Source organism: Phoenix dactylifera, chromosome 10, assembly GCF_051530095.1.
Source record: "Phoenix dactylifera cultivar Ajwa chromosome 10, Ajwa_hap1_PhDact_Kaust_v1.1, whole genome shotgun sequence".
Taxonomy (NCBI): domain Eukaryota; kingdom Viridiplantae; phylum Streptophyta; class Magnoliopsida; order Arecales; family Arecaceae; genus Phoenix; species Phoenix dactylifera.
This window is the reverse complement of record NC_143199.1, coordinates 31,632,086-31,647,100: the sequence shown is the minus strand read 5'-3', so window position 1 is coordinate 31,647,100 and position 15,015 is coordinate 31,632,086. Positions and strand designations below refer to the sequence as shown.

General features: G+C 40.9%; 1 protein-coding gene and 2 long non-coding RNA genes across 3 annotated transcripts; all 3 read right to left on the bottom strand.

The window, feature by feature from the left end:
• Positions 1–1,005: 1,005 nt before the first annotated feature.
• On the bottom strand, positions 1,006–1,466 carry LOC148715360 (uncharacterized). The gene is made up of 2 exons (XR_016396722.1): positions 1,295–1,466; positions 1,006–1,263 (listed from the first exon to the last, which is right to left on the bottom strand). It is a non-coding gene; the product is annotated as an uncharacterized LOC148715360 (long non-coding RNA).
• Positions 1,467–6,732: 5,266 nt separating this feature from the next.
• On the bottom strand, positions 6,733–7,253 carry LOC148702360 (uncharacterized). The gene is made up of 2 exons (XR_016396721.1): positions 7,064–7,253; positions 6,733–7,021 (listed from the first exon to the last, which is right to left on the bottom strand). It is a non-coding gene; the product is annotated as an uncharacterized LOC148702360 (long non-coding RNA).
• A 3,682-nt stretch (positions 7,254–10,935) lies between these two features.
• LOC103707027 (putative indole-3-pyruvate monooxygenase YUCCA5) lies at positions 10,936–12,992 on the bottom strand. The gene is made up of 3 exons (XM_008791356.4): positions 12,315–12,992; positions 11,764–12,135; positions 10,936–11,270 (listed from the first exon to the last, which is right to left on the bottom strand). The coding sequence occupies exons 1-3, from the start codon at positions 12,990–12,992 to the stop codon at positions 11,046–11,048; spliced, it is 1,275 nt and encodes a 424-aa protein (XP_008789578.3). The 3' UTR covers positions 10,936–11,045.
• Positions 12,993–15,015: the final 2,023 nt, after the last annotated feature.

Genomic DNA, 15,015 nt, shown 5'->3' with positions numbered 1-15,015 from the left:
CTGCATTTAAGAATAAAAGCCTTCGATACGGTCATAGGATATGGTTTGGTATGGTTATGGTAAGCGATAAGTTTCTAAGTAACCATATTGAAGATAACATCTACCTTAATTTCTATAACTGGCTCCTATAGCGAGGCACATTATTAAAAGATACTTTATGGACTTGGTCCTAACTCATCTGAGGGTATTTGCGAGGTCTATTGAGGAATTAGAATTTAGAAACTAAGGTAATGCTTGTGGGTGACAAGGAGCATATCCAGCTCTTCTTCCTATGTTACAGCTAGATTATCTGGACGAGCAAATATAATTTCAACACTTCTTAGTTTAAGGCGGGACTCCCCTTTCTGAGTGTCAACACTTTTTAGTTTAAGACGGGACTCCCCCTTTTGGAGCAGAGATTCCACATGCAATGTTGGTGACCTGGAGAATAGGGTTAGGCACTAGGTAGACCTACTCAAAAAAAGTACATGCTCTGTTGGGAATATACTATTCCAGAAAATTTTAAATCTATAATACTCTACTTCAACAAATAATAGGCAGAAATAGGCTTACAGAAAATAAATAGAGAAAGTGGAAAAATGGAACCCGAGATGCTGAGGCGTGGTATGTTGGTCACTTTCCTTGAAGTAGATTTCGTCGCCTTACAGTGCACTAGGCTTAGATGGCGTTCTACTCCTGAGATACAACAGCCTCTCGCACTGTTCCTTCTGCCTCAATGATTTGCACGGATCAAAGAAGCCTTCGAACCCAGAATCAGTATGCAGCAAGCCCGTTGATTGAAAGAAAAACAGCAAACAGGAAGAATAGAAGTTCTCTGTTTTCAATTTTTTATATATTATATCCTGTCTAATCCGAAGAGGTCTATTTATAGACTTCTTCGGGACAGACGCGACCCAAAACCGATCCAACGGTCAAAACCGGTAAGAAAGTTTGAAAAAACACTGGGAGTATGGCCAGCGAATGCGAGGTTGGTTGCGAAGAGGTGCTAACGAGGAAGCGACGTGGCTCCTCGTGCTATGGGTGCGAGGCACGGCCCACGCACCTCTTGGCTCATCGTACCCGTTGTCCGACCTCGGCTCCTCTGGGCTCATCACACCTGTGGTCCGACCTCGGCCTCGGCTCTTCGCGCTTCAGTTGAGGTGGGTCGGACGAGCACAGGCACACAGAACCTCGGACGAGCAGGGGCAGGGCCCAGCGAGCACAAGCACATGCGCAAAGAACCTTCGCTCGGACAAGCACAGGCACAGCTCGGCTGCAGAGAACCTCGGCTCGGACAAGCTCGGCTGCAGAGAACCTCGGCTCGGACAAGCACATGCCCAGCTCGGCTGCAGAGAACCTCGGCTCGGACAAGCACAGGCCCAACGAGCACAAGAGAACCGAGCTCGGCTCGAACAAGGAGGGAACATCCCAACGAGCACAAGAAAACCAAGCTTTACGTAATAGAAATAAAAAGGAGGGAATGAGAATCGAACCTGTTATCTCATCCCCACCCAAACAACACACCAACCACCAAGCCAAACTCCCTTATTAACATATATATATATAATATATATATTTTAAGTATGAAAACTTTTAATCATTATTTAATAAAAATCTAACATTCCCCCACCTGATTAAAATGTTTTCAAAAATAAAAAAATAGTCAAATCGGGCTTGTTTATGTCACGACTTCAATAAAGGTAGCTTGCGGCTTTGAACCTTTACCTAGTGAAAGTATATTTTCATCTGAAAGGTATAGTGGTAGCTAAAAAGCTTTGAACCAAATTCTTTGGTTCAGATTTCTATATACTTCACCCATGACAAATGCAAATACTGGGTTCATTATAGGTGGTGCTTTTTCTGGCCTTATGCACCAATATCTCAGTTTCATGAGTGCTCTAGGGGTTAAACCCTTATCCCCATAGACTGCGGCCACACAGTCACACTCACATAGGTGAGTCCTCCAAGGGTGCTCGCAGCACAGCACCTTGCCATAAACTCGGACTCATTCAGAGTTTTAAACTCTTCCGTATACCTCTGCTGTATTTAGCACTCACATCACAGGGAGAGACCAAATGACATAAAGTCATTTTATTATAGTGCTAACTAATCATTAAACAACTTGTTTTTCCCGTTGAACCTTTCATCTTGGGATCTCCAGTCAGAATAGGTTGGGTTGCTATTGTCAATGATTCCTTATGGGTTTCAGTCCCATCCCCTTTGATGTTTCTATGACTTTGCTTCTAGCCAGTCCTTTAGTTAAAGGATCTGCTAGGTTATCTTTAGATCCAACAAATTCCAAAGTTATGATACCATTTTTAATTAGGTATCTAATAGTCTTATGTCTCACACTAATGTGTCTTCTGTTTCTCTTGTTATACTCAGTATTTCTACAAGTATTAATTGCAGCTTCATTATCACATAACAAAGAGATAGCAGGTATAGGCTTTTCCATAATAGGTATTTCAGACATATGATTCTTAAACCATTCTGCTTCTTGACTTGCAGAATCTAAGGCTACAATCTCAGCCTCCATAGTGGATCTTGTGATCACAGTTTGTTTGGATGATCTCCAAGCAACAGCTGCACCACCCAACATGAATATGTATCCACTAGTTCCTTTTCGATTCACTGAATCAGTGATCCAACTAGCATCACTGTATCCTTCAAGTATAGTGGAAAATCTTGAGTAATGTAAACCATAATACATTGTACCTCTCAAGTATCTAAGTACTCTATCCAGTGCTTCCCAGTGACTAAGACTAGGGCAACTATTAAACCTACTAAGCTTTCCTATAGCATAAGAAATGTCAGGTCTACTTTTATTTGCAACATACATCAGTGTCCCAATAATTTGAGCATATTTCTCTTGGGCCACTGGATCACCTTTATTGCACTTCAAGTTCAAACCATGCTCATAAGGTGTACTCACTGGTTTACAATTGTACTTATCAAATTTCTTCAATATTTTCTCAATATATTGTGATTGATCAAAGATTATACCATCAGGTATTCTGGTAATCCTGTTACCAAGAATTACCTCTGCCTGACCTAAATCTTTCATATCAAAATTATTAGATAAGAAAGTTTTGATATCAGTCACCATATTCATATCAGTACCAAAAATTAAAATATCATCAATATATAAACACAAGATAATATATGAATCATTTTCTAACTTTGAATATAAGCACTTATCTGATTCATTTGCTTTAAAGCCATAAGAAACAATGATTTTATCAAATTTCCTATGCCATTGCTTAGGAGCTTGTTTTAAACCATAGAGGGATTTGACTAACCTACAAACTTTTCTTTCCTGTCCTTGAGCCACATATCCCTCTGGCTGATCCATATAGATCTCTTCCTCTAAATCACCATGAAGGAAGGCAGTCTTGACATCCATTTGATGAATTATCAAATTATGGATTGAAGCCAGTGCAATTAAAGTACGAATTGTGGTTATCCTAGTTACAGGAGAATATGTATCAAAGTAGTCAATACCCTCTTTCTGAGAAAAACCCTTAGCAACTAATCTTGCTTTGTATTTTTCAATAGAACCATCAGGTCTTAATTTCTTCTTAAATATCCATTTACAACCTATAGCCTTACTACCAGGTGGTAAGTCAGTTAAAAACCATATTTTATTAGTCATAAGTGAATTCATTTCACTATTAATAGCTTCCTTCCAAAACATAGAATCTAATGAGTTCATAGCATCTTTATAAGTTTGAGGATCATCTTCAACCATAAAAGTATAGAAATCAGATCCAAAATCTTTCTTTTTCCTAATTCTTTTCCTTTTACCAAGTTCATTAATATCATTAAGTTCATTTTCATTTTCATTATTAGGAATAATTAGAGAATTAGATAGCGAACTACAAGATGCATCATTAGATCTATTTATTACATGCTTTTCTATTTTATCCTTAAATGGAAAAATGTCTTCAAAGAAAGAAGCATCTTTAGATTCAATTATAGTATTCTTTTCTATGCCATTAATATCAGAACTAATGACTAAGAACCTATAAGTAACACTATTAAGAGAATAACCAAGAAACACAGCATCAAAAGTATTAGGTCCTAATTTTCTTTTCTTGATTAAAGGAATATTAACCTTAGCCAAACAACCCCAAACTTTTACAAAATTTAGGTTAGGTTTTCTTCCTTTCCAAAGTTCATAAGGAGATTTATTAGAACCTTTAAATAGAACCCTATTAAGCAGGAAACATGCAGTAAGCATTGCTTCCCCCCACCAAACCTCAGGTAAACCTGAGTTGGCAAGCAAAGATCTTACCATATCTTGCAGAGTCCTATTTTTCCTTTCAGCCACTCCATTAGACTGAGGTGAATAGGGAGGTGTAACTTCATGTAGAATTCCATTAACTCTACAGAATTCATTCAAGTCATTAGAGGTGTATTCTCCTCCTCTATCTGACCTGAGAATCTTTATTCTCTTGTCAAGTTGATTTTCTACTAAATATTTGTAAGTCTTGAACATCTCAAATGCTTCATCTTTAGATTTCATTAAATAAACTTGACAATACTTAGAATAATCATCTATGAAGGTAATGAAATACCTTCTACCCCCTTTAGTCAAAGTTCCATTTAGATCACATACATCTGAATGTATTAATTCTAATAAAGTTGAATTTCTATTTACTATTTTAAATGGTTTTCTAGGTTGTTTAGATTGAACACAAATTTGGCACCTTTCCTTTTCATTTAATGAAACATTAGGTAATAAACCAGAGCTAATCATTCTTTTAATAGTATTATTATTCACATGTCCTAATCTAGCATGCCAAAGAGATGAAGAACATATTGAAAGCACAATTTTATTATTGTTATCAGAAGGAAAATCCAAAGATACATTATTTATTACATACAAGCCATCACACTCATAGCCTTTGCCTACAAATGTTCCATTCTTTATTATAATCACTTTCTTAGATTGAAATAACAAAGAATAACCACTCCTATTTAGAAGAGATCCACTGATCAGATTTCTCCTTCCATCGGGCACATGGTACATATTAAATAGTGTAAGCACATTTCCAGACGTAAGCCTTAGAAGTACTTTTCCAGTTCCAAGCACTCGTGCCGAGGTGGAGTTCCCCATAGTTACTGTTAGGCCACTCCGGACCTGATAAGTAGTAAAAAGGGTATGATCAGTACACATATGAACATTCGCACCTGTATCCACTAACCAATCGGTAGAGCAAATTGCCAAATTTAATTCTGGACTTAAAGTTACATACCGATCATCAGTACTAGTAGGACCAATACTGGATAGCACCATGTTGGTTTGTGGATTTGCAGGTTGAGAAAGCGCATGTTCATAGTTCTGATACTTCTTCCTCTTCATCCGGCATACTCGAGCCATATGATCGAGTTTTCCACAATTGTAGCAAATCGGCTTCCGATCATTCTTATTGATATGGTGTTTTGGCTTCATAAGTTTTCTTTTGTTTCTAGGTCCACCCTTTTCAAATTTGGAGTTCTTGAACTTATGGGTCCTATTCTGGCCTTCTACAAAGTTCACCTTGGTTAGAAGCTCAGGATTCATGAGTTGCTCATTATCTTTCTCAAGGTGTTGTTCTTGGATCCTAATGGCAGACAATAGAGTTTTCATTGTCATATCCTCGGTTTTATGTTTCAGGGATAACCCAAAGTCTTTCCAAGAAGGTGGGAGCTTGTCAATGGTACAAGCAACTTGAAGGCTCTCAGTTATACCCATTCCCCTTAAGCCTAATTCATGATAAATCACTGTTAACTCATGGGCTTGATCAACTACAGGCTTGGTGTCAACCATCTTATAAGACAGGAATTGACTAGCAGCATACTTGTCCATTCCGGCATCTTGGATACCATATTTCTTATTAAGATCATCCCAAATCTCCTTGGAGGTTTTAAAAGTGCAGTAGACATCAAAAAGGGGATCAGTAAGATAGGACAGAATCCTTCTCCTACACAGGTAGTCTTTCTTCTTAAATTCCTCTAAATTACAAGTTCTAGCTGGTTCATTCTCTTCCTCATTTGGAGGAGAGTCAAAGATTATGGAAAATAACCCAAGTGTGGTTAAGAAGATTTCCATCTTCTGTCTCCAACGTTTAAAGTTATTTCCATTAAATTTTTCAGGAGGAACCGGGTCACTTGCATTGGCCATTGGGGTAACTCTAAGTACTAGCCTATTATATGTAGGAAGAAATCTACTTCAAGAATGTTGGAAATATACTATCCCAGAAAATTTTAAATCTATAATACTCTACTTCAACAAATAATAGGCAGAAATAGGCTTACAGAAAATAAATAGAGAAAGTGGAAAAATGGAACCCGAGATGCCGAGGCGTGGTATGTTGGTCACTTTCCTTGAAGTAGATTTCGCCGCCTTACAGTGCACTAGGCTTAGATGGCGTTCTACTCCTGAGATACAACAGTCTCTCGCACTGTTCCTTCTGCCTCAATGATTTGCACGGATCAAAGAAGCCTTCGAACCCAGAATCAGTATGCAGCAAGCCCGTTGATTGAAAGAAAAACAGCAAACAGGAAGAATAGAAGTTCTCTGTTTTCAATTTTTTATATATTATATCCTGTCTAATCCGAAGAGGTCTATTTATAGACTTCTTCGGGACAGACGCGACCCAAAACCGATCCAACGGTCAAAACCGGTAAGAAAGTTTGACAAAACACTGGGAGTATGGCCAGCGGATGCGAGGTTGGTTGCGAAGAGGTGCTAACGAGGAAGCGACGTGGCTCCTCGTGCTATGGGTGCGAGGCACGGCCCACGCACCTCTTGGCTCATCGTACCCGTTGTCCGACCTCGGCTCCTCTGGGCTCATCACACCTGTGGTCCGACCTCGGCCTCGGCTCTTCGCGCTTCAGTTGAGGTGGGTCGGACGAGCACAGGCACACAGAACCTCGGACGAGCAGGGGCAGGGCCCAGCGAGCACAAGCACATGCGCAAAGAACCTTCGCTCGGACAAGCACAGGCACAGCTCGGCTGCAGAGAACCTCGGCTCGGACAAGCTCGGCTGCAGAGAACCTCGGCTCGGACAAGCACATGCCCAGCTCGGCTGCAGAGAACCTCGGCTCGGACAAGCACAGGCCCAACGAGCACAAGAGAACCGAGCTCGGCTCGGACAAGGAGGGAACATCCCAACGAGCACAAGAAAACCAAGCTTTACGTAATAGAAATAAAAAGGAGGGAATGGGAATCGAACCTGTTATCTCATCCCCACCCAAACAACACACCAACCACCAAGCCAAACTCCCTTATTAACATATATATATAATATATATATTTTAAGTATGAAAACTTTTAATCATTATTTAATAAAAATCTAACATGCTCGAACATCATTGACTAACTCCTTATCAATCTCGATTCATTTCAATATGAACAACAATTTAACTGATTCGATTGATTAGAATAGAACAATTACAGAATAAGAGAAGGTATTCGCAATAGATATGTTTAACTAAAATCCTTATAAAAATCTTAATCTTTCCATTTATTTTATTTATTTGGAATTTGTAAATTTTAAATGATTCTATTGCCAATACAGTAGAATATAGCTGTCTACTATAAAAAGAAGAAAAAAAAAAGAGAATATGAGGACAGGCGCACAAAAAAAATGATTAGTAAATTCACAAAGAGTATGCTGATAATTATAATTCAGCTTTTTAAAAAACAAAAAAAACAAAAGCCGCTCGCCTTAAAAGTCAATACAATGAATGGCAGATTTCATTCATGAAGCTGGGGTGGCAGGGCTGGTGCATGGTGACTTACCTTTCCTGACTCGTATTCTTTTTTAAATAGCCCCTCTCACCAATGGAAACTTCCACAACATAAGACCAGAGAATACAGGTCACCACATATTTGTTAGAGCATTATGTAAGAATCAATGCTTTCCAAATTACACTTGGTTCATAAGTGTCCCTAATAGAGAAGCATGCTAATAGCTCTTGGTAAGGAAGAAAATTTGGGGAAATTGTCTTACTTCCCCCGTTACATATCAAAAGAAAAGATAAAGAAGAAGAAGAAGATAGAGAAGCATGCTAATAGCTCTTGCTAAGGAAGAAAATGACAAGAACTATGCAAAGAAAGTTATATGAAATAGATTTCTCTTTAAATAGTGGATTCTTTTGATCGTGGTCTTTATTTCTTACAAGGAGAAAAGGATTACGGACTCAATGAATGGCTGATATCCTTGAGGTGGTATGCATTTAAGCTGAGAGGTTAGTCAATGGGCGATAGACAAATCTTCTCTCTCTCTCTCTCACTCACTCTCTAATTTGGAGGTTGGTGACATAACTCTGTGCATGGTTAGCGTGCATTTAATGAAAGGGAGACAAGTCACAGGTAACTAAAATTTCCAGGTTGAACTGTGATTGAATGCTGGCCCATGCAGACATCACATGGTCCAACACTAAAAACAGGATTAATCTCTTTGGCAAAGGTTTTAAGGGCCCTCATGACTGGTGACAAGATGCCATATGGGACCTCCTCCTCGTGACAAAGATATGCAATCCTTTCTCCATTTCACAGCCAAGCGGATAGCCGGGTCCGGGCCATCTAATTAATGTCCACATCGACCATTAGCTCTCTTCCTCGGCGTGGAAGTCCATTTGCTCTCTCTTGATATCCTCCAATGAAGGATCGCAAACAAGATCACGCTAGCTGTAGCCGACAGCAGGGTGCCATCCGATAAGGTAGCCCAACAGTGTCTAGATTGATTTGATCGTTCTGAGAACACAAGGAAGAACTGCTGTGTTAATAACAAATGGATCTCGAAATGTGTTCGAGCTAGCACGTAATATTAAATATGTAACCAAGTGCAGTTTCTTCTCTTCAGGGCCTGAAACTTACCCCCTGCAGTCTACCTTCTGTCTCAAGTGTGGATTAACACTCAAACAAGAGAGGGAGAGAGAGAGAGGGAGAGAGAGTTAAGCAGCCCAATTGGGCCTCGTAGATACGAGTGTAGATTCCGTATCCAACAGTAAAACAGCACCTGAGCAACACTTTTTAGCATACCTGGCGTCTCTGTCTGCCCGTACGTGTGCGAGCATTTGCTACATTTTTTCATGATTTGGCAATCCATCCTTGAGTTGTAAACATAGACAGTACGGCGTGCGCCAACAAATGAGGGGCCGTGGGGGGAGAGAGAGAGAGAGAACGAGAAAGGCAGTGGCCACAGCATGTGTCATGATCCATGGAAGCATGTAACACTGGAGAAGATGGTCTGTATTCTCCGTGGGAAATAGGAAGGAAAGGATTTGATGACTCAAGGAAAAATTAGGAAACGTTCGTGACGCTAAAGCAGAATCATGCCTCGAGACAATTGAATAGATACATGTAAGTTAAAGAACTGAGAAAAGTTAATTGAAGTTGACCCCAAAGCGCTGGCTGACCTGCTTCACAAAGCCAAGCCGTTGCCTTTGTATGGATGTCAGAACTACTGCACATGAATACCAAGGTTCAGTATTTAGACAGAAAAGTTAATTATTATGGCAGACTAGCTATTTTTTTGCCGTGGGACTGTAACAAATGCGCCTAAGGTTAGATGCTTTCCAACCGAGCTTGCTACCTGTTGATTCTGGAAATTGTTTATTTGCCAATCAGTTCAGTTTAGGCTTTTCAAGATGAATGAATAGCCTGTAAGTTTTCTAGTATATATATACATACACACACACACACAAAAAAAAGAAAAGAAGTTGAATTGAAGCATATGTTTAATGACATAAAATGTTCATGACATCGTTTGATTCTCTTTTGGTGCCAGAAAGAAAGCTTGTTGCCATTCTTAGCCGGAAATCTGAAAGTGTGAGAGACTTGGCATTAGCATTCTCAGTGAGAAGCCACCAGTTAATGCGGAAAGAAGAGGATGCTATATGATTCTCTTGTTCCCCTCCTACAGAGTACAGACCGATCCTCCATAATTGTTGATGATCTGGTCTATCATCGATCTAGATACACGGTGCAACTGGAGACCAACATTGTTGCAAAGGGTCCTGACGAATTCAACTACACTTCCATGGAACATTTGGTCGCGAAATAGATTCGACTCTTATCTTAGTGGGTAAACGACCGTTATCTTGTTACCAAGCATGTATCCTGGAGGCAAATTAGCCAACTAGCTAGCCAGTGAACCAGGGCAGGACCTTAAACAAGTCCATTTCATGAACTCATAAAGTTATTGATGAATCATATATAGAAGGATATCTCTGCTGGGTTCACCCAAGGAATGGTAACTGTAGAGCCTAGGGCTGTAAAGTTCTGAACTTCTGTAAAAGCTGGTGCAATATGTTGTGGGTGGAACAGGAATTTTATGGAGTTCTTAGGCTACAGATGCTTACTTACTAGGCTCCTGACTTTATCTCTCTTCCACACTAGCTGCGGTATATTTTGCTGCACTGTCATAGATTTCCACACACCCAGTTCATATCAAATAATTGATTCTTTCTAGCTACTACACATATCCAACTTCCTCTTCCAAACATTATTATTATTATTATTATTATTATTATTATTATTTGGTAAAAACGGCATTTCATGTAGCTCTAACGTGGATACATCCAGCCATATTAGAAGAAAGAAAAGAGTACAGAGTAGGAGGTATTTCTCCTATCGATGTCAGTGTCGGGCAACATAGAAGAGAATCCAATCTGCTGCGCTGTTTGCTTTCCGAAAAACGTGTAAAGTCTGAAAATCGCTTAACTCCTGAGCCAACCTACGAGTATCACGGATAAGAGGATGGCCATCACCATATTTGTCCAATCCTCGAACCCAGTCAATCACCACAGAGGAATCCCCCTCAAGGTATAGACGCTCAGCACCCAGTACCTGCCTGGCAAAGGATATCCCTTCCCAAGCTGTCTGCAGCTCCGTCCCAACAACAGTAAGTCCCGGCGTACGACGGCCACCAGCTGCTATCATCCTTCCAAGATGATCTCTGATCACAAAACCAACACCTCCGAATAATCCGTCCACCAACATACTACCATCGAAGTATATTGTACACACACATCACCAGGGAACAAGTACATGGGAGATTAAAATCTTCTCATCATATATGTGAGCTGCATCTCCTATGGCAAGCAATGATATGCTTTGCCTGCTTTGTTTCCTCTTTCCAGACCCTGCCAATGTCCTCAGCTATCCTCACAGCATCCAAGGAGACACCAGAGAGCCCTCTCCTTGTAAACCCAACAGCATAGAGCCCTGACTTCCCTTTCCACCCATTCGGGAATGGCTCTTTTGGAAATCCATCTTTGGAGAAGAAATCACTGCCCTGCATAGATAAAACCCCATAACACACCTTTCAGCATATAGAGTAGGCAAATTGTACCAAAGAATCTCCAAATTCTATTAGGTCAAATATTCTAAACAGTCAGCCAACCACCACAACCACTTCTTCCCATCTCAATTCCATTGTTATTGTATTCAGTATCTTCGGAAACGCATGCAAGGTGGGAGGAGTTTATGCCTCTAGCAACACAACCTAACTAAATTCAGTCAAATCCAATGCCCTATCCAGCATCATATATAAATTAGAGAAGTGTCGGAACCCAACTCCCATAACTGTCATTTTAATAGGACGACAAGAAACGTGGAAAACATGTATTACAGCATAGAATCATGCACAATGTCATCTATTATAGTATATGCAATATGTGGGAGCTGTGATATTATATCAAGATTGTACATGCAATATGTGAAAAAAATAGATATATTTAGTACATTATAACAAAAAGATTTTTTTCCACAAAAGAAGATGAATTTACCTGCAGCCATGAAAGAACATTGCTGCGGTAACCGGTGGCCAAAATAACTGAATCCACGTAAAGGACCCGACCATCAACCAACTCAACTCTGCCATGCGAGAACCTCTTGATTCCAGGAACCACCTTTATCGCACCGGATCTAATTTTTTCCAAAGCACCAATGTCCAAAACAGGGGTCTTCCCCTGCGTGTTTTTTAGCTGCAGGGGACCTTCTGAAGGTCGCTTTAGACCGTCCTCCTTTATATCTCCGAGTATCATCCATGATAAGGCCAATAAAATCCTATCAGTCAGCCAGATTGGGAGCCATTTCATCAAGGAAACAGCCAACTCGAACATCGGTTTCCCGAGAACCTCCCTCGGCAGTACATGAACCTGTTGAGCAAATCATAACTCCATCAGTAAAATAATAGTGCACCAAGAGTAATGTATAAGGAAAAACGAAGCTAAAACAGAGGAAGTAATCTTAATTCTATAGTTAGTTTTCTGCAGTTCGTAGAGTAGAATCTATCCTTTTGTTAGATTGTAGTTTTCAGCTTGTGTAACATACAGACCGAGTCACGGACCACCATTGTTGGGAAGGCCTTGTGGTGGCAGAGATCGAGGCAGACTTCCATGCCAGAGTTGCCGCATCCCACAACCAACACCTGCTTCCCTCGGTAGGCCTCTCCAGACCTGTAGTCGCAAGCATGGATGATCCGACCACCGAATTCTTCCAATCCTTCCACCTCTGGCACCACACTCTCTGCATTCTCCCCTGTAGCCACCACCAGCCAATGGCAGATGTACTCCACCTCCACCTCAGTGTTCCTGCCGGCAGTCCTGCTCCCCGACACGACGGTCCTCACTCGCCACATGCCGGCCGTCTCATCGTGCCTCGCGGATCGGACCGTCTCATTGAACTGCGGATTGAGCTCAAAGATCTTGGCGTAGGACTCCAAGTAGTCTACGAATTGTTTCTTGGATGGGTACTCGGGGAAGTCGTCGGGGAAGGGGAGCTTGGGGAGCTGGCAGAATTGTTTGGGGAGGTGGAGCTTTAAGCGATCATAGGTGCGCTTTTGCCAGAGGGAGGCAATGCAGTCGGACCTCTCGAGGATGACAAATGGAACGCCTCGCTCCTTTAGGCATGCGCCTACGGCCAGGCCCGAAGGACCAGCTCCGACGATGAGCGGGCCATGCACCCATTTGCATGTTTGCTTAAAAAGATCGTTGTCGTCCGACAAATGGGCCATGATGACAGAGCCAGGTGAAGAATGGATTTGGTTTGGATTCTGGAGTGGACTGGTACAACTAGCTCTTTACAAAGATTCTGTGATTAGAGAGGAAAATATGGAGAGGTTTGCGATGGGCTGGTAGACAAAAGGGCAGTAGAGTATGACACAAGGGAAAGTTTTGTAGTTGGGTTGCTAGAAATGGAGGTACGAGGGAGGAGGACGAGCACAGAGGCGACTGCAGAACGGAGAGGAGAGGATGGAGCTTGTTGAAGTGGCGACGGTTGAGAGGACGAGGGAGGTTTATAAATAGACAGCGCCCAGGTTTGCTTTATTTTCTTCGGTGCACAAACAACCCCCCCAAGTCATCTCATAAAGCATATGGAGAAGTGGGCTTGGCAGGAGGTCGGCATACTCTTGGCTCGGAGGTGGAGCTCCGAGCAGCATGGAAGGACATCTCTTATACGAGAAGGGTACTTGGCACATATAGGGTAAAACTTGAGAGGGACTTATCTATAGTGATCGAGTAGATACAGTAGATCGATATGGGGATGGCCACCTACTGATTCGTGAGACTCGCAAACTGGTTAGAGAGATGGTATTATTTCAGACAGCATATGTATATCGAAAGACGAATAAAGCGGCAGAATAGGTTGCCTCCTACATTGCCCGACATTCCGGAGAGTTTATCTGGACTTGTGCCACTGGTCTTCCTTCTTCATTGTATCATTTTATTTTTTTTTTGACTTGGCTTGTTGTACTCAGCTATATGAAATGCTGTTTTTTAATAAAAATAAATAAATAAATAGATATAAAGTTGGGCTGCCATGAGAGAGCTGCATGTGACGAGAGCGGAAGCTGACGCTTTTGAGCCCTCAAATGATAAGCTTCGCCGTCTGTACTGATTTTAATATATACGAGAAAGTACGGATGCATTTCAATGTCTAGAACAAGGTTTTCATCTATAATATCCACCTTCCCGGCTACATGGTTTGAGCTCACAGCCTCTTCCTCCTCGCTTCCTGAGTGGTGGTTTTAGCTCCCTACTTTAGCTAGGTACTCAATCATCAACCTTTTCATCTTTTCTCCTTTATCTTTCAGTTGCATATTCTTAATGCTACTGCTCTTGTACATAGCTTTTTTTCTTCCCTTAATAAATTGGATGGTGTAGCCTCACAAATATGTAATCTATTTGAAAGTTTTACGATTATTATGCCAGGTATTGGCAGTATCTTCATGTCAACCCTATATCAAGCCACATATCGGGGATTCATGATTTTAGAAATTTTGAATTCTGAATTTCTAGAATCATGGATCCTTATTGGAGCTGAGATGAAAATATCAGAAAGAGGAACGAAGTTACCCTAGATACCATCGGCAACCCTATGAATGGTTTTCTGCCATTGTATTGCAGACCATAGGAATGATAGGGAGTCACTAACCAAGCTCACATGTAGACTTACAATAACACTTATCTATATGATTTCACTTTGTGCTTAATTTAGTCCATAATTACTGCAAGTTAAGGTTCTGTTATTGGATATTTTACTGTGGGATTGCACCATCATAAGCTAAAAGCAATACATGAAAGATGATTTTATTACAAAGTCTGATGTTTTCACCAAGATTCACTGCTGGTTAATTAATGGATAGCCACTTTCCAGGAAAATTGTGGCCAAAGGTCTAGCATGTGTTGCGCCCATCAATCTATCTTTCCAGGAGAATTATAACCTAAAGTCTCCCATGTGTCGCACATTGATCTACTGAAATGCTGAAAGCAGTTTGACCGGATTCTGTCCCACCAAACCAAGTTTCTCCAGCTTTGTTGATCAATCACTTTCAGATGATTAGAAAAAAAATATATAGTTTTCATCCTCCTTTTCGATGGAGTTCGAATCACAACTGTGGACCCCCTGCGAACTTCTCAATGACTTCGCCTTTTGCAATGACCAAAATCATCGTTGGCAATTGAGCTAACAATCTCCACCAACTGTTCCTCAAAAACCTCCGGTTCCATTCCAATGCTTGATATGATATCCTAATG

Coding starts and splice junctions, on each gene's coding strand:
- LOC103707027 (XM_008791356.4), bottom strand. CDS start 12,992: ATGGCCCATTTGTCGGACGACAACGATCTTTTTAAGCAAACATGCAAA. Junction 12,136..12,314: donor CAATGGTGGTCCGTGACTCG/GTCTGTATGTTA, acceptor TTTGCTCAACAG/GTTCATGTACTGCCGAGGGA. Junction 11,271..11,763: donor ATGTTCTTTCATGGCTGCAG/GTAAATTCATCT, acceptor TTATCTATGCAG/GGCAGTGATTTCTTCTCCAA.